The sequence below is a fragment of the Odontesthes bonariensis genome, chromosome 9, assembly GCF_027942865.1.
Source record: "Odontesthes bonariensis isolate fOdoBon6 chromosome 9, fOdoBon6.hap1, whole genome shotgun sequence".
NCBI lineage: Eukaryota > Metazoa > Chordata > Actinopteri > Atheriniformes > Atherinopsidae > Odontesthes > Odontesthes bonariensis.
In genome coordinates this window covers 18,136,485-18,163,761 of record NC_134514.1, presented here as the reverse complement: position 1 = coordinate 18,163,761, position 27,277 = coordinate 18,136,485, and the positions used below count along the sequence as shown (strand labels likewise).

At 41.0% G+C, this 27,277-nt stretch overlaps 2 protein-coding genes across 4 annotated transcripts in view; both read right to left on the bottom strand.

Annotated features, from left to right (window-relative positions):
* The window catches only part of arhgef12a (Rho guanine nucleotide exchange factor (GEF) 12a), a 40,581-nt gene extending 20,449 nt beyond the window's left edge, over positions 1-20,132 (bottom strand). The window contains exons 1-4 of one of the 2 annotated variants that reach the window (XM_075473482.1): positions 18,696-20,132; positions 3,045-3,065; positions 2,099-2,190; positions 150-215 (exon numbers count right to left, since the gene is read on the bottom strand). In XM_075473482.1, the coding sequence (XP_075329597.1) occupies positions 150-215; positions 2,099-2,190; positions 3,045-3,065; positions 18,696-18,727 (211 nt within the window). In that variant the 5' untranslated portion in view covers positions 18,728-20,132. The remainder of the gene's footprint in view (positions 1-149; positions 216-2,098; positions 2,191-3,044; positions 3,066-18,695) is intronic. The other variant, XM_075473483.1, reaches the window with a different exon arrangement.
* Positions 20,133-21,496: 1,364 nt separating this feature from the next.
* tlcd5a (TLC domain containing 5a) lies at positions 21,497-27,104 on the bottom strand. 2 transcript variants are annotated; one of them, XM_075474413.1, is made up of 3 exons: positions 26,761-27,104; positions 25,242-25,445; positions 21,497-24,857 (listed from the first exon to the last, which is right to left on the bottom strand). In XM_075474413.1, exons 2-3 carry the CDS (start codon positions 25,435-25,437, stop codon positions 24,316-24,318), a joined length of 738 nt encoding a protein of 245 aa, XP_075330528.1. In that variant the 5' UTR covers positions 25,438-25,445; positions 26,761-27,104; the 3' UTR covers positions 21,497-24,315. The 2 variants fall into 2 exon arrangements, with proteins under 2 accessions (XP_075330528.1, XP_075330529.1); XM_075474414.1 differs by lacking the exon at positions 26,761-27,104 and having other exon boundaries at positions 25,242-25,465.
* Positions 27,105-27,277: the final 173 nt, after the last annotated feature.

Below are 27,277 nucleotides of genomic sequence, written 5' to 3'. Positions count from 1 at the left end.
TTTGTGCCCAACTCAGACCTCTCACCACGTACGGTTTAAAGGAAAACAAGCTAATTTACCTGCTGTCTGTTTTAAACATGCATCTATGAGCAATTTCACACCAGGGTCTTAAAGCTGTCACACCGGCCATTCCAGCAAGAGCATCTTACCACAGGACTCAGGCCTCCCCTCTGCTAGCACACTGCTGCTGCCACTCTTCTGCACCACCAGAGCTTCTGAACACAGCCCCCACCAGACAGCACAGCAGAGCACAAACGTACACAGGAATAAACAAAAACCAACACATGGAAAGGAAACACAAAACAGGAAAGAGAAAATCATGAGGGAGAAACAACCATGGGAGAAGAAAAACTGAATGAACAAATAGAAAGCTTAATAACTCATAATGGTTTGGATAAAAGAATGCAGTCACTAAAAGATAACTAGCTTGCCTTTTTGCCTTTATTTGATATGAACAGTAGAGTGCACAGGAAATAAAGAGAGAAAGAGTGGGGGGAGTGACACATAATTGCTGCGGGTCGGACTCAAATCTGAACCGGGAAGTTCTGCCTCATCGTGTCGGCAACTAGCTTGCTTTTAACACCTCTTTAAAAAAATAAACAATAAACCCACTCCTAAAGGTGTAACTCTGACAGTTTATTGTCACTCCAGTGATGTAGTTTATTTTTTGGTGTGTATTCTTTTTCAATAATTGGTTGGAAAGAAGGCGGAGTCTGAAAATAACTACAAAACATTGGTCAAAATATAGTTCGACCTCACGTCAGAGGGAGACCTGTGCTTAATCTATTAGTGCATAGCCTGAGTTTTCCTTTTCTATTCTTTTAAGGAAATCTCCAGCGCCTGTTAACAACATGTAGTTCATTCTTTTGAAAAAGTTATCCTCAAAAGTCAGTTTTACCATCTATCTTCAGAGCGTCTGACTACTTCTGCACATTCCTTCATACCCAAACCACTTCAAAATGATGACAGAAAAGGAGCCGTCAGGAGAAAATCTCAAAAGATTGTTGGGATTCATGCAGCATGCAGATGAATAAAAGGGACAAGCAGTAATATATACTATGCAGACATGCTTATTTTAATGACATTCATCCAAATATGAACAATGTATATAAATACAGGGGGAACCGAAAGTAGAAGATTCTGATTGAACAAAAAGCAATTTTCTTCTCTGTGGCTCTAAGGGACCAAAAGTCCATTTAATCACTCACAGGGCCAAAGCCATCACATAAAAAGATTTAAGTCTGGTGCTACACAGAGACAGGTAGTTAAAGGGCATGTCTTGTGTAACCACAGAGAGAACATAATATCTGGTCTATGTTTTGTTGCATCATGGAGAGATAAGCCACTGTGCTGTGCGGGAGATATTCTGCGTTGTTATGAACACAGAAGCTTTAGTCATATCTCAGATCAGACTGCCCTGCTGCTGAGAAATACCAATGGGAGTGTCACCATATCAAACAAGTCTGTTTTCAGAAAGTTAAGAATCTGAACCTGCAATAAACCTGAGACCAGAGTACACGATAGGTTTGGTGGTATTGTGTGCCCCTCATTTATGCATGCCAGCACGAGACAACCCAACCACTCTGAGCATGCACGGGCCACCAATTCATGGAAAACTGCAAAAAAATCCCATGAACATAAAATTTACAGTTGCAGATTTTTAAGTTAAGCAATCACATCTTTATCTGCTTCTCAGTTTCAATCCTGCAGCCAATAATACAACACAAGCCTCTGCCATACAGATAGTGTAACGCAGCGTAACTTTATCAACGGCACACTTGTCTTATTAGACCATCTGTGAGTGTGTGTGTGTTACAGAGAGAGAGAAAGAAAGAGAGAAAGAAAGAGAAAGAAAGAAAGAAAGAAAGAAAGAAAGAAAGAAAGAAAGAAAGAAAGAAAGAAAGAAAGAAAGAAAGAAAGAAAGAAAGAAAGAAAGAAAGAAAGAAAGAAGTGAGTGAAAGAGACAGACAGAAACAGGATGTAGTCATTAATGCTAATAGCACAGAAGGACATGATGGAAAGAAGGCAGTGCGTGACAAGATTAAGAATAAGAAAACAGAACAAGAGTGTGAGACTGGAAATGAGAGTGAGAAGTTACCTGTAGGGTCAAACTCATTGGAGGGAAGTGAGGTTTTGTCACTTTTGGGTTTCTTGTCTGGGGGATGCTCTTTACTTAGAATGCTGCTGGTTCTAAAGAAAGAGGAAGATCTGTGTGAAACAGGTAATGCATTTCACTGGGTGGCGTAAAACCAGAATGAGTCTAGCATGTTTGTTCACACGCATTTATCATGACCAAAATCATTGCAATGCATTCATCTTGCTGTGACACTGCCCTGCATGAGCACAAGCTGCCGGCATGTGAATATTTAGGAGAAATTACAGCAACAGAAAGAACCAGATTGTTCATTTTACCATTGAGAATAATGCAGAGGGAAAACCCTCAAGTGAATGAATCATGCTGAGTATGTCTACTGTATAATGTGACAGCTCGAGAGGATGTGGAGCCAGTCTGCTGAGTGCCCAGAGAGCACGGCCAGAGAAAGGGCGCTCCTCAGTGGAGATGCCACAAGGCCAGACTCCGGCTTGAACCTCGGGAGGCTATGTATGGCTGTCTATGCCTATACTGGCCCCAACTGTGAAAGGCCACTGTTCTGTTCACTGTGAAAGGCAGTGATGGGCCGTCCATAGAAGAGGGACCCCTTTGTCCCCCGCTCTGTGTGTGTGTGTGTGTGTGTGTGTGTGTGTGTGTGTGTGTGTGTGTGTGTGTGTGAGTGCTTGAGTGGGGGTTGGTGGGGTATATGTTTGGTCCAAATTCAGAAGACTTCTGTGTTACACCACACCATGCCTAGTAAAACTTCCCCCATTTCCTTCAACTGGAGGTCTGTTTGTGTAAACTAGTCGTGTGTAGGTGTGTTGCCACAGGATTACCTAGTCATAAGCATGTATGTATCTGCATCTAAAGAAAACAGGAGAAAGAAAGAAAGAAAGAAAGAAAGAAAGAAAGAAAGAAAGAAAGAAAGAAAGAAAGAAAGAAACATTCTTACCGGATTGCTTTCTTGTTAAACCTGAAAAAAGATAAAAACAGAATGACTGTTAGTATTGCACTTCAATGCCCCCATGGACAACTACTGAATTAAAGCACACAAAAGCTGAGCCGTTTATGCTGATACACAGGGTGGGGAAAAACAAGATACCATGCAGACAGCTTCTCCTTAGAACCATGTTGTGGTAAACATGATAATCCTCATCAAACATCAGTTCTTCAGCTGCAGATTAAAGCTTTTCCAGGTCAAATGTTCCCTGCCTCCCTGATCTCAGCTATGAATGTGTGTGCGTCATGATTTAGTAACTCACAGACATCACAACTTCACAATAATAATCATACACTAATCACATACATGGCCTGTTTCCTTCTAAGCAGCCTGCCATGGCACTCGATTACGTTCAGAGCAATGTAGGGATTAAAAGGTTAAAGAATACTGTCAGCACTATAATAGAAAAAGGCAAAGACTTCAAGGACCAATGAGACAAGAAATTTAAGGAGATACTGCACTTTTTGACTCCCGCAATCTGTGTGCGTTCTCATCTTTCAGATGAAGTCTTAGGGACTGAAAAGTGAGTACAGCTGAGTCAAACTGGATTGAAACACCATGTTATAGGTTAGTCCATACACCGCGTGGCTAGAAGCACAATCATTTATGTTAGCACACAGAGACCATACATACGAAAGGCAGTCCAAGCGTGAGCGTGATCATTACCACTTGGCATGTAAGCAATTCGGTGTCCTCAATTTATCAAAATCTAACGAGACGCAACATCAATTTAACATTCTCAGTTCCAAAGTAATCACAAGATGTGACAACAATCATACGCATGTATTCTACTGTTAATGTACTTCTCACTGACAGAAAAGTCTCCTGAATACTCATGAAGCCTGTGCCGATCGTCTGGATGGACTCTCAGCTCTGCACGAGCAGTCCATGGTGGGATGTGCACATTTATTATCGCTCATATTTCTCCTGGGAGAGGCATGGAGCCATGTTCTGTCATCTTTACTTCATTTAGTATTAAAAACCACTTCCAACAATTCAAAAGTTATATGGCTACATAGCCGCCATTAAGTCTAAATTTAGTCTGTTTTATTGGTGTTTCACTGTGATGAAGAGGACAACATGGCGTCTCGTCATGGATCTAATCCCCCGATGGCAAATACATTTTTAAACTTTATAATAGTGGCCACATCTTTTTATCCAGTGTGTTCATACACTGTTGATTTTCAGTCACGTTGGACGCTGTCTATATGCTATATGCTTTGTTAAGAGCTTGATGTAAAAGCATTAGAAAAATTATACTTGGAAACTGCACTACTCCCCTTTGCATTCTGAAAGCTGTGTGTTATAGTAAAAAACAGCATTACAAATGACTACACATTACAGAACACCAGTATTCCTTAATGGGGAGGTCTCGCAACTTACAAGTCTACATTAACTCTCTGTCTCCTTGCGACACTGAGTCTCATTCACAGCCGTGCAGAGGCAGCTGAATGGCCCGTTTATGAAAATGCCTCAGACTGTAATAAGTTCCAGAGCCTCCACTAGAAGAAGAAAAAAAAAGAAAAAGAAAAAAAGACCAGCTTTAAGGAGCCCCCTCCCTAGGAAACCTCTGAACTGAAGAGATGGAAAACTCAGCACATAAACACACACTGAAACTGTACATGCGAATGCACAAGCTAGGAGATGGTGAAACTGAGCAGGCAGATGTTGTTCTTGGTTGATCACACAGGAACAAATGAAAACATTACAGGAAACTAGGTTTCACTGGGCTGGGTGATGCGTCAGTCTGTCTATGACACCATACCTGAAAAAGACTCATCAAAAATGGTTTCAGAAATAACGCTGTGCCTCCGCATATTGTGTCAGAGGTGGTTTTTAAAATGATTTTGTTTAGCGTTAGCCTATATCATGCAGCATCAACGGACCATATAACCACTGGGCAGAACCAGCACACAAAAAATATCGAGCTGGAAACAAACTGAGACACATTAAAAGGTTATGAAGAGAAAGAGGAGCTTTAATACTGGCATATTCAACCCAAGACGGTGCATATACCCAAGAAAAAGAAAATGCCTGCCCAGAAACAACATAACTTACAGTTAACTAAAAAGCCTAATTATCATGCACCCACATCAGAAGGTTGCAGAGTAAGACACAGAAAATAATTGCACAAAAACATTAGTGCTTAAAAGGGAGAGTGCTTACTGGTGTGCGAGTTTCAAGAATATCAAAGTATGGGTTTCATCACTATAATAAATACACAGCACCACACTATTTTTTCTTAAATTATAGGTACCATTTGTAAACAGCAAACCAAAAATATCTCGCTGCACTGCATCTTCAAACTGCCATGCCTCTGGCAGGAGTTGGTGACACAAGCATACCACTCAAGGGCTTGACATTTTCCTTGATGTCCCTGGCAAGCAGCTCTAAATCACAGATGACCATTTTCAAGGTCTGGATTTTCATTTACATCACCAATGGGTCCAGTTTTATTCACTAAAGACAGGCTCAAATAAGAGATGTTAACCAGAGACGAATCGAGAAAAAGATTGTTTGAAGACTATCCGGGTGCCAGTCTTTTTTAAAGCAGCTGTCAAAACAATTTAGCTAGAAACTAACCACAGACTAAAAAGATCAATAGTCAAGCTAAAGCAATCCCAAGAAGTGTGACTGACAGTCACAGCTGAGAGTCCGTGTAAGAGCCAGACTCTAAAGGAAATCATATCCAGGCAGAAGCATCTGCAATTGACACAGTGTCATCAAGTCAGCCTCCACATCTACTTGGTCAAATTAACTTTACGGTAGTGCGGCAACATGAGGCCTTCCCAACAGACATGAGGCGCATCTGTCAAGTTCTCTAAAGAAAAACTTTGTAAAAGCACAGGCACCTTCAAAATAATACACAACTGTTACTGAGTGAAGTACCTTTCTATCAAAGTCACAAGCGAAGTTCAACCAATAAGATAAAACAAGCAGAACCACAATGAACCAGTCAATGAATAAGGATCTGTAAAGTCACTAAATCTGGCAACAAAGGGGACTCATTATCAACGACGTAACACAACACACTGTCCTTCTGTGAGTGATGATGTTTTGATTTGATGGGTGAGTGAGTGTGTGTTAAATTGAGATAGAGGGCGACTTAATGGATGTGCAGCACAACTCTGCAGCCAAATAATTTCTAAACATCGTGTTGGATATCAAAAACATCACAAAACATATATGTGGATGAGTTCCCAGGTATTTTTTGTGTGGGATACACCGACCTCTCTTATTATACTCTCCGATCTTGCTTTCATGGCAAATACTGTGTGCACACCTTGCATCTGAAGTCGCAAGGAACACCTACATGGATGGATGGATGATACAACATTTCAATACAGTACAATATTTTGTACTCCACAAAAACTAAGAGAAAGGGAGACTTGTTGGGACACAATCAAGACAACGTTCATTGGGCAAACTATGCATCTACGAGTTGGAACTCATTTTGTCAGCAGACAAAGAACATCCCGAACAAAGTAACTTAAATCCTCAGAAACTGCAAACAGTAGCCAAAATGTTAATATCATTAATGCTAGTTAGCTTAGTAACTCTAACTCTACTACAGCGGCTGCATTCTCTTGAGTTAGGGTTTTTGATTGATTGATTACAGGCAACTATTTGTGCATAAGTCAGAGATGGAAGTCTTGTGTGCAATATCCAAAAAAAAAAAAAAAACTGGGTGACACATTTAGCTAATTCATGCAATCACTTGAGTTCAACAAAATCTTTGAAGAGAACTGCGATCGATGCTGTGGATGGCACTACGACTGCAAAATATAATCTTAAGTGACGCGGGCCACTCCCCAACTCCCCGGACAGGAAGTGAAACGGCAAGTTTAAAATTGTGAGATATAGTCAAAACTTCCCATTTGTAAAGTAACACCAAGTAATTGTACTTGGTGACAAATTAGGAATTTACAAATGAAGATAGACTATATTTCAAGTCAAGTAGGATATTTAAGAAAAATAAAACCAAATCAGTTTTATTTGCTTGTTTATAGAGCGGCTCACCGTTCTGTACTTTTGAATAACACAACGTTTATAAACTTAAGAGAGAGCTACTGGTAACGCTAAATCACAGCTATTGATAGATTTTATACATACCGGTAGTTAGTTCTAGATTGACAGAGTTCACCGTTACATAAAGAGGGGGTGCCACTTGAATATTTTAGGAAAATGTGTAGAATTAGACTACCAAACAGTCAGCCACAAAAGCCTTTGAAAGGCAGCAAAGCACTCTTGTTGCCAAGGTACTGAAGAGTCTTTTTTGTACTTAGTAAACATTTTGCAACAGTGGTTTTAGTAACCTTTGGTTACTGTCATCTAAATCATCTAGATAAATGCTGCATATGCTAAAAGGCATTTTCCATTATTTGGAAAACCCACATATTTTTAATGGCTTTGTATCTATTTATGTGCTTCAAAGTTATTTTCATATGTCATAGGCAAGTAAACATGTCATAGGAACACGTACAGGACTCACTGGTTCATCTTGGCTTGTCAGTTTTTATTCTGACCCATTTAACTCATGGTTACTTTACTAAGCTAAAAGCAGCATGCATGCTTAACTCAGACATTAGGTTTGTTCAAGGAAAGTAACTGTCACGGTCATGTGGGCAGCTGAATAACTTTACCGTCGCTGAGTTTTCTGCTAAGGTTAGGATTGACTCATCAGTGGGTATACAGGATCCTGTAAGCACACAGCTTTAGTTTAACTGGGAGAATGAAAAGATGTTGCTGTGATTATTACGAAATAGGCTATAACCCTATAAGACAGTTGTAATATAAAGTTGTACTGCTTCAAACACCAATATAATACAAACTATTACTCCTTTTTAAAAAAGCATCACATGGTTTAAGTTTTGTGAGTCTGGTAAGCCGAAAAAGCCTGCAGAGGAAAATGCACAAAATTAAATTTTGAATAAGTAAATCCTTCCAGCATCGACTGCAATTATTATGTAAGTGAGGGTTTTATGCAAAACTTTTATAATGGAGATGAAATGTAGATCTGGAAGAAGCAATGGAACCAACAAGCTTAAATAAGACTTGTTTTCTACAACACAAAAAAAAAAGCATCAACAAGTTCCTCAGCTAGACCAGTTCTACAGATATGGTTGCTGTAAAAATCTGAGATCGGACCTCTTCCTGGGTTGGGTCACTAAATATGCAGCGAGTGAGTGAGAGAGAAAGAAGGCAGAGTCAGAACAGGGTGTGATGGAAGGGAGGGGCGGCTTTGGAGCGGGCCTGGGCTTGAATGCTCCATTGAGGTTTGGTGTTTTGATGGAAAACTGTGGCAGAGCTGGGCCAACTGCCGCAAAAGTGGCAGCATGAGAGGCCGGGACCAGAGCAGACCATGGAGAGAGAAAAAGAAGAAAAAGAGGGAGGGACAAACAGCCCTGTGGGAGAAGGACTCCGAACACAAGCATTTCTGCAAATAAGTCTTTCATACTTAAGAGGAAGGCCAAAACGGTATAGGGAAATAGACCAACTCGTGCAAGACTCAGAGGAAGCTTTTCAGGTTACTTTCAGTTCCCTTTGAGAATGAACTAAGCAGACTTAAACAGATTGCCACATCAGAGCTGAATTACAGAAAAATAACTGATTTAGTTATTCAAAAGACTGAACATGATGAGAGCAATTTCAAAGTTGAGAAACAAACCATAGCTTAACCCTGTCATGTAACGATGCTGTTGTAACTTGTACTGAGGGAAGTTGCCGTAAATGTGGAGTCCCCTACCAGAAGCAGGGCAAAATATTTCACAGCACAGGTGTTAAGGGAGAGGTGTGGCCTGCCTGCAACAAGGTAAGAATTGGACAAGTTTGGGAGTTGCCTGCAGGCTGCAGAGCTCAGACTGAGGCGTGTCCATTTCTGGAGGTAAAACACAATACATCACACACGACAACATCAGACTGGAAAACTTGACTTAAACTTGGCTTAGAGTGTAAATCTGTAGTAATGGCATTGTCTTTTAGCTTGACCTGTACAGTACCCCATGGAACAGGCAATATCTGCTTTTCAACCAGCAAGCCATTCATAGCACCTCTTTAAAACAGGTCTGTGATTCTATTTCAATGATGTAATGATACAGTCTCTTGAACAGTCTGATTCATGCCGGCAGCCAATGGGAGAGAACACAGACACATCGACTGCTATCTAATCTATATACCGAGTCAGACAATGTGGGTGCAAACACAAACAAACAGCCTGCATGACGTCACTCCTTTCCACTCCCTGCCAGTGAAAAAAAAAGTTGTCTACAACCTCACAGTCATCCACTTTGTTTTTTTTAAACCACCTTGTGTATCATACTGATTTCTAACACAGTGATGTCACTTTCAGTGTGCCTAAGCAGTCTGCAGATGAAGCCCTGTGTAGAATGCAATATAGATTTAAAGAACAACAGGATTAAGTAAGTGTATGAGAGAGGGAGGTGTGGTGCGTGTAAAAAAAAACAAGACCAATAGCTTTAGAGCTCAAGCTACAGCCTCAGGGGGAAAACTGTGCCCTTTCTGCCCCAATAAACCTCATCAGGATTCCTGACATGAGTGCCGGGGGATAGACATTTCTTCACGCCATGCTGTCTGCTACCCTCGAGCACTGGGAAAGGAAAGAAGGTGGTTCAACATGCTACACAGTTCACACTGCTGCTTAGTCATGAGCTCTGCTACAAGAAGATAAAAACATTGATTATCAGCGAGTGACATCTCCAAACTGATAGGATTCCTGAAATCTTGATGTTGTGTTATTTTCTGTTTCTTTTACGAGTTCATATCACGTCTGATCTGATAACCTGAAATTATCCAAAAGCGGCACAGACAAACATTAGAAGCAGGCACTGAGGCTGACGCAACCTGTAGTAAAAGCATGGCTCTTGGCAGCTCCTGGTCCCCTGAGCAATATAATGTACATCTTTTCTGATCAATGCAAGTTGATATGGTTCTAAATAATTCACCAATAAGGGACAAAGCCAGTTATAAGAACATTTAGTGACCAAGAAGAACATCTGTGCAAAAGAATCTTATGAAAAAGGTCAGATTCATATATCATACTGCTAGAGCAGGTCGCTAGACACTTGCCAATGGAGACTCACAGAGGATCCAATCACCCAGTGAATGGGTGGCTCAAACAGAAACTGTATTCAGTGAACTATAGCAGAGATTCTTCTTTTTAATATCAACTATCGATTTTGTACTAATATGCAAATTCAGGAAAAACTGAGCAAGCATACAAGGATAAAAAGAACTGCAATGCAATATAAGCATAATCACAGCATCAACAGCATGTGATATAAATAATCTAACAGCAAACAAATTGATGATAGCAATAATGAGCCACTGTACAGTCTGCAGAATAACACGGCTTCCTAAGGCTGTAGCCTAGTTTAAGGCCACAACCCCTTAAATGTACATGTGAAGACATGTTACTTGGACAAGAGAGCTCTCTTTCCTTGTTCCCTTTTACTCAATTGTTCTGATCCAGTTTTTGGTGGAGAGAAAGTAACGTTAAAGCCCTGAAGCTCTTTTGGCTAACAGGATAGGATTGTAAGGGGTGTCCACAGACATCAACATCACAACGCTGGGTGACAACCCCCCCCTTCTACCCCACCACTCGGAACCCTAGTTAATGCCCAGGCTCTATCCACTCTCCAACCACCATCCCCGAGGCATAGCTTGATTCCTTCTCCTCTGCTCTTTCTACCCTTTTTCTTGCTCAATTCATTTATTTTTTTTTAAATCAAGCTTGAGTGATATAGCTCGCAGGGGTGGGCATTGTTAGAATTTTATAAATATAGACACATTTTAACAGCGCTAATAATCTTCAACGGTATCATAAAAAAAAGCAGAATATAAAGAAATGACATGCACATATATGAAAAGGTTAAACAATTATGGGACATTAGAACCAGATTGAAATGTCTAAATGATGCTTTTGCTAATTGTTGTCATTACTTTGATATAAAATACTTGGGAGCAGCACTACTAGAGCATCTGTACTGCTTTGTTTGCTATTCCCAACAGGCTCACTAAACCTTAGATCTGGATTAGACTGTATTGCACACAACATTGTGCAATTTGTTGGTTATACGAAATTGTATCATAACATGAGCAGCAACCACAACTTATATGATACTAAGCTTCAGCCAGCAAGGAGGCGCACAGCATAGCTGTAAAATGATCACAAAGCCAAAGCCCTTGCACTTGAAAATATCAATCACAAGAAAGACTAACTGTCAGTCATCTGTGGTTTTCGAGACAGCTGTCACACTATATTCCAACGTAGGCTAGCAACTAAGCTCCAAGCAATTTATTAGCATGTATCAACCGTTGGATACAGAGCGTACCACAACCAACTCCACTCTTGAAAAGTGATGACAGTGCTGTGACATTCTGCTGCCTTTTTTCAATCATCTTATGATGGATAAAGGCCAGTGTCTGATTTGTGCCGAAGCTATCTATACCGGCCGACAGTTTATGTGTTAATCTAACAAATATAAATGAGAAGCGTTTCATACAGCCACTTTCTTCTGAGTTAATAGCTGCAGATCCTCTTTCCTTTTTCTGTAACAATAACAAGCATTACTTTAACGTGACAAAGCTGGGCTGGTCACATATTTAGGTCAGTAAAATTTAATCAAGACTGCAGCCAGAAGGAGACTTTACTGCAGACGCTCCTGCAGCAACTGCTTTGCTTAAGCGGTCTCCACAATTGTAGAAAGTTACATTTGCAATAGGGCTACATGTTACTTAGAAAATTGACCATCAGTGCAATTTCAACACGTGCAATATCGATATTGCAAAATACTACTTGGACAGCAATAAATAGTAGGCTACAGACCTCTCTTACTTCAGGCATTTTGACTTGAAATCATAGGAAAACCAGGTATAGCGACAACTGCGTTACACTTACAGGAAGTTCTGCTTTTGGGCATGTTCTACAGCTAACCAGTACGCACGGGTGCATAAGTGGAATGCAACTGGTTTATACGCCTCAGCTTAACACCATATACTGAGGTGTTTGTTTATCAATCAGACGTCATACTGTCACTGGAATATTCAACATAGATATCGCATGGGGCATGTTTTCCTTTTGTCACGTAGCCGTTATTTGTATAAAGTGAGTCTCTGATATGCACCAACCTTTAATGTATTTTCCTTGATTTAAATTAAATTTGGTAGTCAGCCCATCCATCGGAAAGCTTGGCCATAAGTGGAGAGCAGAACGTAAACACACTGGTGAGTCAAATGTAGTTGTGAGACGCTGACTAGTAGATGAAATCTAATTTTAAGTTACATAAATACAGATAACAGTACCGTTTGTCCTTGAGCTTTCAAGTATTTTGCTACCAAATAATCTGGAACCGCTACCAGTTTAGCTCTGGATACCCACCCCAAACAGCTAAATAAGAAGGTCCTAAAAAATATAGTAAGCATATAGGAAACACCCTGATGACTTCTACTCGTCCAGTGACAGTACTATGACGCAACAGCGTATTATCACCTATCTACTGGTTCTCTAACTGGTTCTTTTCAAGAAACAGAAAAAGAAGTCCAGCAACCTTCTATTTTAAGCTCTGTCAGGATTACCATCACCTGGAGGACTGAGAATCTACACCAACGGATATTTTCTCTACCTTACAGCACAATTAAGCCACAAGATCAAGTGTGAATAAAGGATCCTCCTGAGAATTGACAGTACGGCATTGATATCACCACAAGACGTCATTACATAAGCCGCTTTCGGACAGAGTAGTTATAAGAACGCAGTTATCAGAACTGTCCTACTCGAATTTCGTTCTGATAACTGTCCTTCCCCAGCGGAACTGTTTCAGTCTGCATTCGCACATGAGTCGGGACCAGGTCGGGACTGATGCGCCGCGCGCAGCCGTCTGCGTCAGTGACGTGTTACGTTAGCCGTTTAGCGCCACATTCAACAACAAAACAAAACCCGGTACAAGTAAGGAGAGAAGAAAAAACACCACAAAGAAGCTAATATGGAGAGCGGGGAGGCCACCGTGTTCATGGTCTGCATGATGGTGATATTAATCATGGACGATCACATCAGGCGTCTAATATCGAGGCTGGAAGAGCCCACAGAGAGAGTCAGGATCGAGCGCAGGCCAAACTTCTTCGTTTCATGAAGGAAGAAAGGAGAGCAGAGCGCTGCAGACAAAGGAGACAATGTGTAAGTTTAATTATTAAACACCCGCCGGTTCTGTCTGTGTCGTATGATGAAACATTTCAGCCGTGATAGCATGACATGGGGCGTAGCTACCGACCACCACACACCTACGTCAGATGCGTTCTATAGAACCCTGAAAAGACCCGACCTCGGAGAAGGAGCTGAAATGGTTATAGGAATTGAGGGAGAAAGCCCCGAGTTCCTGTATGTCCGATCACGGGAGGAAACGGCCCCGCGGATTAAAAGGTTATTAGAACTGCCAAAGGTTCCTACAGTCCGAAAGCGGCTATAAAGACAAGGAACCCTTTATTGCCTACTTTTTGCTTCATCTTCCGGATTCGATGCTCCCAACCCGGATGCCACTCCGGCATATCTCTAACTCACTAACGCAGAATCTTCTGCTACGAAATGCTTGGGTGAAACTATTGAGAAAGCCAGGAGCTCATTCTCCGGTCATTACCCTAACAGCCATGTGTTCATGAACATAAATGTGGCAAAAATGGGAGAAACTAATTAACTGACGGAAAGAATGGAATAAAGATGAATATGACTGAAGAGCGAAATCAGAGCTGTCCAGAATGAATATAGCATGGTTTCAGTTGGTGTGTGTCTGCCAAAGTGACATCCCGGTGTGAGCAATCCTCTCCACATTTACATTCTATAAAATAAACAAAAGTAAAAAATCTGTTCCGTCGTTCAACGCAGACTTTTGGTCGGGAATAACATGAAAAGAAGTACAGTCCAACTAAAAATAAAACCTGCTCTCATGCCCAAATGCCACACAACTATGAGGAAAACTCAACAATATCGCTGCCTTTTGTTGCATGGTGAATATGAGCCCGCCAAAAAGTAATCATGTCCACAGTAAAAACCCATCTCAACAGCTTAGAAGACTGGATCAGCGTGTCGGCTCTCACATTTGATTTAGTTTAGGACATTTGTAGGAGGACTTTACCAGATGCCACTTTTCCCTGTTTAGTGTGTGGGTGGCTGCAGTGTTGGCAGATGCTAAAACCATGGGTGAACTTGCAAATGTTACATTACCATTTTATTTCTTCAAGGGCTTCTTAAAAAATTACATTAACATCAAAAGCCTTGAGCACACACTGCAACCAACAAAATTGTTTTTCCAATAATTCTAAATTTACCAAAAACCCAGATTACATACAAAGTTTAAGACCAAGCCATGGAACATGGTAAAAGCCTTAAAGGTGCCATGGCATGAAAATAAATGGAGGCTTTTATTTATTTTTATAGGCTTATTTTTTGGTAAAAGCAAATAAACAATAATACACCAATGAGACTGACCTGCAGACTGTCAGTACACTCACTACCAATATGCTCTTATGGATATTGAGCTCTCTGGATCGCTGATATCCATCAGTAGACGGACAACGACTGCACTTAAGTAGGTGCAGTTGGTACCTCCTGAGCTGCCGTTTGTGTTCTCATGCACAGGGCTAGCACAACAGACTGATTAAAATGCATATGTGAAAGCAACCATACACTTAAAATACTGTTTTTTTCTACAACTAAATATAGCTGCATATCCAGTGTGTGACAAACATCCCTGCAGAGGAAGTTAGTGCTTTGGCACTGTGTGAATCTACCAGGAGCAGCTGCTTGAAAGCTAGAGGGAAAAGAAACTTTTCCTAACTCCTCGTTACCTTTACCGAGTCATTCTGGTGCTGCTTTCCAAGATTACCTTGCACATACGTACCCAACTTTAGCTGAATAATTAAACCAAGTTTGTCATTTAGAAAGGAAACATCAGCATGTGCTTAAGTCATTTGGCTTAGGCTGAAAATGAGTTGGCATTACCAAAACATTTCAGTTGGAAATTGCACTTGTGAACTTTGGGTTTACTTTGAGCTCATCAATCTTAATAACACGCATTTTCTCTGACTAGGGCCTTAAATTTCAACAAAGCATTGCGGGTTTTGTTCATAATATTTGCAAATCTTGCACATTTAGCGCCAATAATGTGGGAAATTCCCACACGCCTTTACAAGGATATCATTTAATAAGTTCAGCCGACAGACGCAGCGATGTGGAGCACAGGAAGAATACACAGAAACGCTGACTTTTTTTCCTGCAGAGCTGCTTGGCCCAATATACAAAGCTGCAAGCTCCCAGTACTGTTGCAGCATCTCCCGGGAATCACATCGTTATCGTTTGGCCTGAGCATCCCAGAGCTGCAGTTTTACTTTCTCTGTGTCACATGCAAGCAGCATACTTCTTACTACCTGGGCACCACGGACTGCAAACTCCAGGCACTCGTGTATTTTGCACACCGCAGATGAAAGAGAGAGTGCACCAGACTAGACATTGTTAGCATCAACTTGCAGCTCAGCTGCATTATGGATACGAAGGCAACAAAATGCAAGCAAAGCTGGCTGAGGTGGAGGACAAGGTGTCTCCTGTTGCTGTAGGAACAGATGAGGTTTTTCCTTCACCTCTGTAGAGGCAGCTGTAGGCTGCATGTGGAAACTAAATTTCTCAGTCATTTTACGTGTAAACACAGCTGAAATCATTAAAGAACACAAGTTAAGCAACCGGCACGTAGAAACTAAATATACTGAGCACTGACTGTGGATGTACTGTGAATCACTTTGAAAAGCTCCAACTGTAAGCATACAAAATTACTTTTCTCATTTAGATCTTATTCAAAGAGTAAACCACAAATATAGTGTTGACACTTGCATACTGGCTTGCTCATGGCCCTCACCTTTATATGTTTAATAAATTCACATTCAAGATACATTCAAACAGCACTTCCACTGTTTTACTTATCAGCCAAAACACGCTATGTTCCAGCTCTTTTTAGTTTTGACTCGAATTTTAACCCGCCTCATGACACACACACACACAAGCGTTTCCTCTTGTCCTTTCACTCGCAGCAAAAAATGTTGTATACGGTTATTTCTCTATTGTATCCTGAGCTGAAGCACTCTGTTCAGAGCTTTAAATGACTTCAGGATACTCATCTTAATGCATTGCTCAGAGCAGCTGACACAGCTTCTTCAGTATCAGCGCTGACTAAATGGAATAGAAGCATGCTGCATTATCAGGGAGGTTTGCCAAATATAGGAGACGCATACAAGCAGACCGAGCTGTCAGGACCACTCATGAAAACATTTATCATGAGGAAACATACTCCACTGCGGTAGCGAAAACATCTGCTTTAAAACTGTTATTGTCAACAAGTGCTGACATAATGAGCGTACCGTTCAATATCCATTATTATAATTATCAACATTTGCTGCTTGAAGAATTTCAGATCAATTTAGCATGTAGGTTTCTATTTTATTCCTGACTTGACGTTAAACTGATGCTGAGGTCAAAATAAACAACAGAAAGATGTTGCCTGTCAAATGGATCTGCTAAGCTGTGCTTGGCATTCTTCCTTTAGAACCGACAGTACCTCCAAAACATGAGCAAAATTGAAAGAATTGGTGATCTTGTTAGCTGCAACCCTATTTCTGACTTAAAAAGACAGTTTTCTTGCAACAGAGCAACAATGACAGTGTACTCCAACCAAACTCCCCGAACATACCTGACCTACACTGCCAGTTCGCTCCCATTGAAAGCTATTGTTTACTACTAGTGATGTCACCAGCACCACTTCCCGGGAGGGCCTCGGGAGGGGGGTTGTGGGAAAACGTGGAGATCAGCAGAACTCTATGACAAAGCCCTAAAAGCACGCTAAACTGACCCACCGGCTGCTGGCCCAACCCCTGTAGATGTGGGAAACATACTCCCATCAAAGCCAACAGTGCAAAAAAACAACAAAAAAAAAACCTCACATGGAGGAAGAGCAGGCAAGGGCAGGAAAATGGATGTGAACTTGGGTAGAGGCTGGGGGAGACCCAACACCTTAGACTAATAAAGTCACTATCATCACACATTGTGGAAAGCACCCTCAAAAAACAGCTGCATCCTAAACAAGGACAGCTGGGCAACAGAGGTAAACAGCTAGCAACATGTATGGCCCAGTGTGCTGGTTTTCACTGTTTTTTTAGACTGTTTTTCATTTTTTGTTCAGCACCACTATAACAGCAAGCATAATGTTGGACTTTTAGAGTGATAATCGTTACTATCAAAGCACTGTGTGTGTAAAAACAACACGTGAACCGAGTTCAAAGGAATATAGACGGACGAGAAATTTGTGTCGAACCATGCAAGCCTTCACAAGTAAGGGCAAATCTGCTACGACCACATGTACCATATGAAATCATGAAAAAAAGAAGTGCAATGTTTAACAGCAACTCCTGTCTCAGAAGTATCAGATTTTTTTTTCACATCACCCGCTGTTAAAATTTTGTTGCACATTTGCAATCAGAATTATTTACATATCTGTACCGTTTTAACCAATACCGCCATAGACGGTCGTGCTATTACGATTTGACAAACCACACACACACACACACACACACACACACACACCAATAAAAAAAAAAAAAAGTCACAATCGCAGTTGGTGCCAACCGCTGTTGCCATCGCTGCAGTGGGGGAAGGGGGTCATGTAAAATGGGTTGGGCTTTAGCCTCCAGCTCAAGCCATGAGGATATTTCACATCCCAACCTGTGCAATAAGCTCCCCTCTATTTCAAGAACTACAAACCACATTCCAGCGTACTGGCCTGCTCCACTTGCAGGTATGTACAATTCAAGTGGAAAGGCCCGATGTGATGCACCAGCTTCACATCTATTTAACAGCCAGGGTGCCTCGGATCTAGAAAAGAAAGCCCCTTATTCTCCATTTTCCAAAAATCACAGAGGAATTAATTCCTGTAATGATGCCCTTTAAAATTCGACAAATTGGGATGGTACAGACTAATCCTTCTTTACCATTTCATGCGGTCTTCGGGCCTGAAAACATCATTCAGCCCTATGTTACAGCCTTTGATTTTAAACTGACAGCTGCTATAGATAAAGTGATTACTTAGCGGAGGTAAGGTTTAGTTTAAATCCAGAGATTGTTTTAATAGGTGTACGAGAGGGTTAACTTTAAAGGCTTAGAGGTAATAGTGATGTTGAAAGGTGTACAGGGATCACTGATGAATGTTTCCTTGCACCCAAACAGCGGCAGACCTTCTCACTCATTGGACAAGTAGTACTTTACAGCAAAAACCTCCATTACCCATGCTGAGATCAGCAGAGTTTCCATAAAGAGCTGATGTCCTCCCCTTGGTAATTGAATAACACAGTTATTACTGAGTATATCATCACAAAGAAGTGGTCTACTTGAACAGTGTCAGACATTTTTTCATCAGACTGTGTTTTAGATGACCACACACGAATGTGACGAACACTGTTGAAATATATTCTGGTTTACTCCTTTTTAGGGCTCAGTCTGTACATGTGGCATGCAGATAGTGGATTAGCAGAACATACAGGCATTGTGCACTATACCTGTCAGTGAAGCTGGACTGTGTGTCACTCATTGGGCTTCCGGTTCTAGATTTGCAGCAAATTATATCCCATTAGCATTTTCCAGAGTGTGGTGAGTCGATTTCTTGGAGCGTCCTTCTCTAGCATTCGTCTGAATTAGGCAAGGATCTTGAGAGTGGTGCTGAGAATCAATTAACTTCGGCACAGTGTTGCGTTACGGCAAGGCACGTCCACAGACTAAATTAAATAAAAACACTATACGACCTGCCAAGCAATACTCCTTGCGGATGAAACAGCAGCAGGGAATCTTCGGAGCAGACCTTAAAAACGAAGCGGGGCCTGGGTGGTATTAGCCGTACAATTTGATGATATTCCACCACGGCAATAAACAATATACTGCCAGTGATTATAAACGTACAGCTCCAGCTGGAACAACTTGTGGTGCATGTATGAACTCCTCGTATGAACTCCTTTGCATTCACATGCCAGTTTTCCGCCGGTAGGAAACGTGTAAACAATCCAATGTACCAGACACCTTGGCCCTGCGATGTGGTCCGTCTGCCACCAACCCCTGCTCGGCCGAGTGGCCTCGGTGTCTAAATGATCTTAAAAGATGCTGGAAATTCCTGCATTCCCATTTGGTATCCCCTGCTCCCAAAAAATAACTATCTGTGGCTGTAGGGACGTCTCTCCCGTGACCATGAGACTCGCTCAATACCGAGTTTCAGCGAGCAGTGTTAGATTTGAGAAAAAAAAACAACTGTGGCTAATATTGTAGAGGCTGGATTCAACGACAGAACGGGTTGTATTATCGTATCAAAAGAGCACACTAGTTTAAGAAAAGCCTTTTTCAGGGCAAGTTGGCAGGCGTTGAATCTCACCAGCTACCAGCTAACAAAACAGATGAGCTCTTTCAGCGAAAAAAAAAAAACTTTGCTTCGTGTGCGCTGGTTTCGAGTGCAAACTAAGCAAACTCCCGTTCACAACAATGAGCCGGCCAACGACAGAAAAATATATGTACAACACCTCGTGAACGTTGACTAGCTAGCGATAGGTCTCAATGTTCTGTCCTTCAAAGAGTCTCCTTGAGCAAAAAAAAAAAAAAAAAAATCCAGAGGACTCGGTTAGCACAGCGCTACGTTGCTTGACTCCATGTTTCCAGATTTCAGTCGTTTCTCGGCAGAATTCCCGTGGATGGAAAGCAGGCTAGCTATGTGGCCAGCTAACGGGACAGAAAGTAACAAACCACTCCTCTGTAAACAACGACAAAAAACGAAAAGGGCCTTGATACTTTTGGCGAAAATCAAACGTGGGTTTTTTTCCCGACGAAAGACGCTATGTGTAGAGGAGTATAACTTGCGGAAAGGTACCAAAATCCCACTTTCTGCCGCTAGCAACGCCCTAGCCAGCTACCAGTTGGAGTCCAGTAGCGCTTCCACTAACCACTTCCGCCGGGAGATGGGAAAATTTAGTTTCAGCATAATGTTGGGGGACACTGCTGCAAAACTACCTGAAACAGCAACACTAGTAATACCACTGCAGCTATGACATGTAACAGGAGTTTCATTTTTGTTTTAACAGTATGTGATATATTCTTACATAAGGTACTGCGTTATTAAGAAAAAGAAAACGTAGCTCAGATGTTATTATCAGGAATCGATAACGGATTACATGTAACCATGGTTACATCGTCAGATTACAACAAGCAAGTGATCATAACCAACCCAGATTGTATTTAGGAACACGCGTGATTATATTGTCAAGGAGTACTCTTTCCATTCTTTTTTATTTAATTTGAAAATATGTCACTTTTAAAACTAAAAAGGCTTAAAAAAAACTAACAGCTGCAACAAAAACAAACCAACAAAAAGTGCACCAAAAGTGTTGTAGAACCCACACAGTTGCTCAGTTCAAAGATAACGAGACACGTCTTGTTTTTAAGGAACTAGATTAAACAATCCTGATTCTACTTTCTCTCATGTGACCATTTACACGTTGTAGCCGACTTTAATGGTTCACTTAAAGTCTTTTGGGTTTTATAGTTTAGATAAACAAGCCAGAAATAACCATGGACATCATAACAGACCATAGGAGGTTACACTAATTAGTGCTGTTTCCTAGCCTTAATGATTAATCAAGAAACTTCAATTTCACACGATATACATGCTTTATAGAGTGGTATATAAATAGATTAGTCAATTCATGGATTAGCTGATTGTTAAGTACACTTCTCTGAAAAAGTGACACGTGCAAACTGTATAAGTAGTCAGAATGTAAAGTTAATGGACACAAACTGAGAGCTGGGTTTTTTTTTAGTCTTATATCAAGGTGGAAAATATCTGTGAATCACTGGACTATTGGTTGAACATAAATGCATGTGTATGCCATTTTCTCTGCTTTCTGGTGTCATGACTAAACAATGATTTGACGACAGAAATAGCAATCAGTTGCACCCCTAATTAGTTGGACAGATGTTGCTTGATTGTTTGCTTTTCCTTGTCAGGGAAGCCATTCCCAACTATTTTCCAATAAGGAAAACTTAACTAGATAATTGTGTGAACCTGTTCGACATCTTCACGGTTTGAATGACTCAATGCTAATTTGTGGTTGGGGTAGGATCGGTACAGTCACTCTGTACATTGCTGGCAGCTTAAAGGCCTCTCCTTATGCACAACTAATATTTCTGATGAATCGTTCTCAGCTTGCCCAAAGATAAAGTCCTAGAGACAAACGAATATGGAGAAAACATACTCAAGTCACTAAGCGTGTGTGTGAGACAAAGTGTGGGAACAGAATGCAAATGGCAAAGATGTTCAAGTCTGTTTTGAGGCTGTGATTTGTGCTTTTATTCTTCAGAAAACCATCTGCAAGACACAACACATTTTGTGGACCACAATCCTTGTTCAGTTCAGGCAACGTTCACTAACTCCATTAGTACTTTTTGTGAATTTCATTCGTATGCATATGGATTTTTGTTTCTTACCCTTTGTAAAATAATGAAAAAGTAACCAAGTGCAAGCAGCTTTGTCATTTAGAAGATGGATGCTTGTTATCTTTTTTCAGTGCCTCTATGAATCTCTGTAAATCCCGTAATTGCTGTTGTGCTTTTATACGTATTTTTCACTCGATTAGCAAACCAAATGTACAGTATGAACTCCTACACTGTATATAATTATCTGTATTGTGCTGTGCATTCAAGTCCTGAGTTATTATCCCTTACTGGTAATGATGACAATATACTTTGCAGAGCGCTCATTGCACTTTAAAACATCATGATAAAGAAAGATAAAGACAAAAAAAATGTTGAATGTAACTGAAAATAAATTTTTTTGCAGAGAATTATGGCAAAAAAACATCCTTTCCCCCCACCTTGTAGTGTCTTTATTTTAGCACTGAGGACTTTCCAATGTTTTCTCCCTGATCATTCATACATAATTGATATGACACCATCATGTGGACAGCTGAGGTAACTTCAGTCGCAGTCCATGTGTGACAGTGTGTGACACTCACTGAGTCAAACTCTGCCAATCCTTTGGCTTTAGTTAATATCATGTTGTTTTAAACACACAAACAACATGTTTCGTCATTTTATTTCAAATAGGGATTTAAAGGGATGATTATGAGACCTCAAAACAAAAATGGCTCTTAGGGAACAGGGTGTTTATGTTGGAGGAATTACAGTTCTGCCCAAGTAATAAAAAAAGAAAAGTTAAAACATTAAAACAAAACTAAGGCACAAACAAGTTGAATTTGTCCTTTGTTTCGATTCACACAAAATCTTAACAGTTGCAGTCAGGTAAACAGACTTTGTCATTTATACCATACCCGGTATAAGCAGTGTTTCACACCTTAACATCCTCACTGGCCGAATTGGCTTTCTGGGCTCCACCTGTGAAGAAAGATCACTGCGCTCTTGGTACTTCTCTCTTTAGAACCCATTGGGTTGCTGTTTTTACAAGAAATCCTTTGCTTCTGTTAACCAAGTTTCTATTTCATGGTCCAGCACAACAAGTTGGGTCATAACAAAAACTTAACGCTCACCTTAGCCTGGATCTTTTGAGCATATAGAGAAGACTGAACCTGAAGTTTTTCTTTAGTTTGTTAATGTTTGTCACCGAGGTAAACCAGTGATACTGAGAGCGTGCGCTTGTGTTGTGTGTCTCGTGTTGACTACAAGTAGATTTTGTTCACAATACATTTACGACGCAGCTCATTTGGGCCGAAATATAAAGTGGACACTGAAACAACTAATAAGGTTGCTATATCCACACGTTCAGAGGTGCAGCCAATGAAGTCAGTTGGGTCAATGAAGCCAATACACCATCCGACAACTCTTGCATTGCCACTTTAAGGATAGTGAGGATGCAAAGGATGTACGCTTTAGCACACTGTGATAGAAATCCATGTGCAATAATGTAGCAAACAACACTCTAAGTCTAAACACAAACATGAAAGCTGGTGGTTTGGTAACTTTCTCTGCCGGGGCGACGCTGTAGCCTCAGACGTTTTATTCTCTACACACCCACGATGGTTGAAACACACAGAGTAGAGGGCATGAAATAAAATATATAGAACATTTACACATGCTGCTTCAAAGAGAGACTAACCAACAGAATCCGGACAAAATATCAGCACAGCATACTGATAGTTTTAATAAATTTAAAATGTTAATAATACCCGACAAAAATCAATGTGCTACTTGAAACATTTAACAAACACCCTATTAAACACAAAACATGTGAGAGGTCTCAGTACAAAGTACTGATCCTCAGTGCGAATGATTCATGTTGGACAACGGTCACACATTCGATACAGAGAAATCAGACACTTAAGAAACCGGTGGCATTTCGACAAACGTCTGAAGATATTTATAGTTTGCATAAATATCCAAATGGACAGCAAAGTTATAGCATCATTGGTGTACAACTTTGTCACTGACAAATGCATCTGCATGTACTAAATGCATTTACTCGAGGAAAGGGACATTTGTTCTTTTGGGGCGAGCTATGGAAAAGGATTTCAGACAGCAGGCAAAAGCTTAAACTAAATAATCAAACATGTCACGCAGGTTTCTCTGGAATTCACTTTACCTGTTTGATATTCCTGCCTTTCCCTGAGTAAACCTTTCAAATCTGCTCAAAAGTTTGTCAAGCAGCTACAACAAAAAAACAAAACAACAATCCTTCCTTTGTGCTATGATATAAATATTTCACAGGCACTCCGGGCCTGCCATGTAAACTGTCTCTTTCCTAATGTTGAACTTCCCTTTGGAGCAGCACTACAACATATGACTAGGCCACAGTTCACTGAAGCTGAAAACAACATGTGTTTTTAGAAAGTGCTTTGGTTTTCAGTTAAGTAAACGACATCGGTGTTGTTTGTTGGCTGCACCTTTTGACTCATAATCTGGTGTGCTCAGGTGCACCGTACAAAGTTCTATGAAAATGTACAAGTGTTGGACTTAACAGGCAGATAGCGGAGCATTTTCATAAAAAAAAAAAAAAAAAAAAAAACACTTTTTAAATCTTAAGTTAATATACAGAAAGTGGATTTTTCTTGTTCTTTCCATGGAGCATCCAAAGAGGGAAAGAAAAGACATACAGTAGTGTAGATTGATTTCCTGTCGGGATTCGTAAGCCGATCAGTCCGTCTTCCCCTCATGACCATTCGCTGTTACAATCGGTTGGTGGTCTCTCTGCTGTTTGTGCCAACTCTTTCTTTTCCTACTTTTCCGTATGGCAAATCGAACAATGTCCACCATAAAGACCCAGGAGAGAGCATACATCGCCACTCCTCCACACTTGATAAAGAATCTGGGCCTCGGGGAGATCAGCTCACAGTACAGCATTGTGCCTCCCACGAAGACTCGCATCACAACAAACAGCAGCACGAACAGGACGTCCACAACGTCCCCCAGCAGAGTCCCGTAGCGTCCCGTCTGTTTGAGGAACCAGCGTGCCTGCAGGAGGGGGTTGGTGATCTCGCTGCCAAAGAGTACAGCGCAGGACTCGATGCCAGACTCCCCCAGCCACAGGGTCAAAAGGATTCCCAGGATGCTCATGGTGTGGTGGGCCAGCATAACGGGTCCCTCTGTGCGGAAGTACACGCACCAGGCCATGTCAAAAATAAAGTAACCCAAGCTCAGCACCATTGCACTTATCTGCAGAGGGGTGTTCTTAGTGCCTGGCATCATCAAAAAGAAACAGACAGAAATCAATATTTGTTTTTAGCATATTCAAAAATAATATGAGATAAATTAAAAAAAAAAAAAACCTGTTACTGTGTAATTTACTGTGACAGCTGTTTCAAGTAGAAAATTTAGCATTGAGCTAAGCTAAGCCGAAGTAACTGGTTTGCCAATAAATGACTTTTCCAGCCAAAATTAAAGGATGTTTTTCCATTGATTCACCAAAATGTTGTAATCAGATTAACAATTTAATGACGAGATGAATGATGACACTTTGAGTGCGAAACATCCTCCTCCTCTGCACGCAAACCTGTGGCATCCTTATTAAATTTTACAATGCTATTAATGTTTGCATTAAAAAAAAAGCACTCATGTCTTACCTGGATGATTGAAGGGCCAGGGTCCATCCACATAGCCTATGTAAGCTGTGATGCAGATTACCAGGATGCCGTGCACCAGGGTGACGAGGCGACAGTTCCACTCGCAGCTCCTGGACCCGTTAATGTTGCACAAGAAAAAGTAGAAAGACACCCAGCAGCACAGGCACAGGAGCGCACAAACTACAAGCAGTGCCATGTTTCCCTCTGGAGACAAAACAAACAAGAAAAGCTGCTAAAAAAAACAAGTAAAAGCAAAGTGGCCAAACTTACCAGCCAACTTTGAATCACAGCGCAGGGTGAGAGAAAAATGCAAGCAGCCCCATATTGCTCTGTAATATCGCTTACAGTAGAAAGAGACAGAAAAACCATCCAAAGACTTGGACTGTGCACCCTTTGTGAGTGACCAACAATTAGCCTTTGCTTGAACTATAATAGTACTACAGTTGGCTTGCTGAGGGTCTGGTGGGGTGAGGGGGCCGTCTCTTCTTCTGTCGTGACGTTTTGTACTAGGAGGTGAGACCATGCAGATGGACGGTGCCACCCTCTAAAGACTAGAACAAGATGTACACTTGACTCTCAAAGACTTTCGACTAGTTTCAAAACTGGTTGAGAGGTTACTGAACACTGGGCCTCAGACAGGCTCCCATGAGGGGGGGAGGCCCTTTTAGCAGTTATTAAACAACTCTTGCCCTTTAAAAACACCATAAATCAGTCCAGAATAAATAGTTTTTGCCTTGGTTGGTATGCACAGCAATATCAGTCGCTGTATTGATACATAGATGTCAGAATATTCAGCATAGTGGTACAACTGATGTTTTCTTAACACAGCACCACACAAAATATGAGGGCACCGACAAAGGATTCCTTGAATAACTATTCTGAAATACTGCAAAACAAAACAGATTTCCAGACACGACTCACGAGGAGGATTGAAAGCTCAAAAACACGAGAAGCACTGGTGTGAAACCACTGTTGCTTTAAGAATTATTGAGGTAGGCCTAAAGTTTTAATATATTTTCACCTAAACAAAAGCAGAAAACACACTCGCTCATATATGTATATGAACATGTATGTATGTGTGCAAAATATAAATACATAAAAAGTTTTTTTTTTATCTGTCTTGTGTGTTTTCAACGAGGGGCCATTCTTTGACAGGCTGTACCTACTTACTGAATGAGAAAAGTGGAGTTGGATTAAGTCCCGATTGTGTTCCCATGACAACCTAGAAAATGACAGAAGTTGGACACTGGCTGGATCACTTTAAATGCCTTTATTTCCTTCCTTAACTCGTCAATACGTGGTCACACCGGTGGCAGCTGGTGTTAGTGGACCGAAAAGAGCAGCAGGGCCAGAGCTTATTCCCCCAGTTACGATGAAGGATGCCGTCACAAAAGGGCTAACAACCAATGTTTCTACATCAGATAGCAGGCTAACCAGTAGCAAGCTAACGTTAGAAGGCTCGCAGAGCGTTTTCTTCGGGGACTGTAACGCGTTCACAAGCGCATTTAAAAATCGTTACCTTGGTAGAAGACATTTGGGTGCCTCTCCGCTTATATCCTGTGTGTTTTGAGTCCTCTGTAGGTTTGTTGTTGGTTTTTTTTTACGTTGGAAACAAGTAACACACTAGCTGCTTTTTGCTGTCCTTTATTTGTGCTGCGCCGGTGGCAACAACAGGCTCCCTCAGCATCACTTCATTCCCATCTATCCTGTAATGTGCTGTGTCGCTCATACACATGCAGCACCCAGCAATTGGGAAAATGTGCCTGATTATACTATACCGTATACTATATCGTAGTTAAAGATAAAACGCTCCTTAAATACTTAATAGAAAGAGGATGTTTCTATTCTGCTTGCTACCTTCCCAACGCCATACAATGTTGTCCAGTATTTTCTTGTGAAAACACTGGTGACACCGTGTGGTCAGTAGCAGGAACTACACTTGCCCCCTTCCATTATGCATGCAAAATGGAAGTTGTAGTGTAATTTAACTTAACACGTATTCCCCAAGTGTATAGATTCAAGTATCAGCTTTTCAT

Excerpts from the sequence above, each read along its gene's own strand:
- tlcd5a (XM_075474413.1), bottom strand. The coding sequence starts at position 25,437 with ATGGCACTGCTTGTAGTTTGTGCGCTCCTGTGCCTGTGCTGCTGGGTG. Across the intron at positions 24,858-25,241 it reads CTGGCCCTTCAATCATCCAG|GCACTAAGAACACCCCTCTG; the intron begins GTAAGACATGAG and ends TGATGATGCCAG.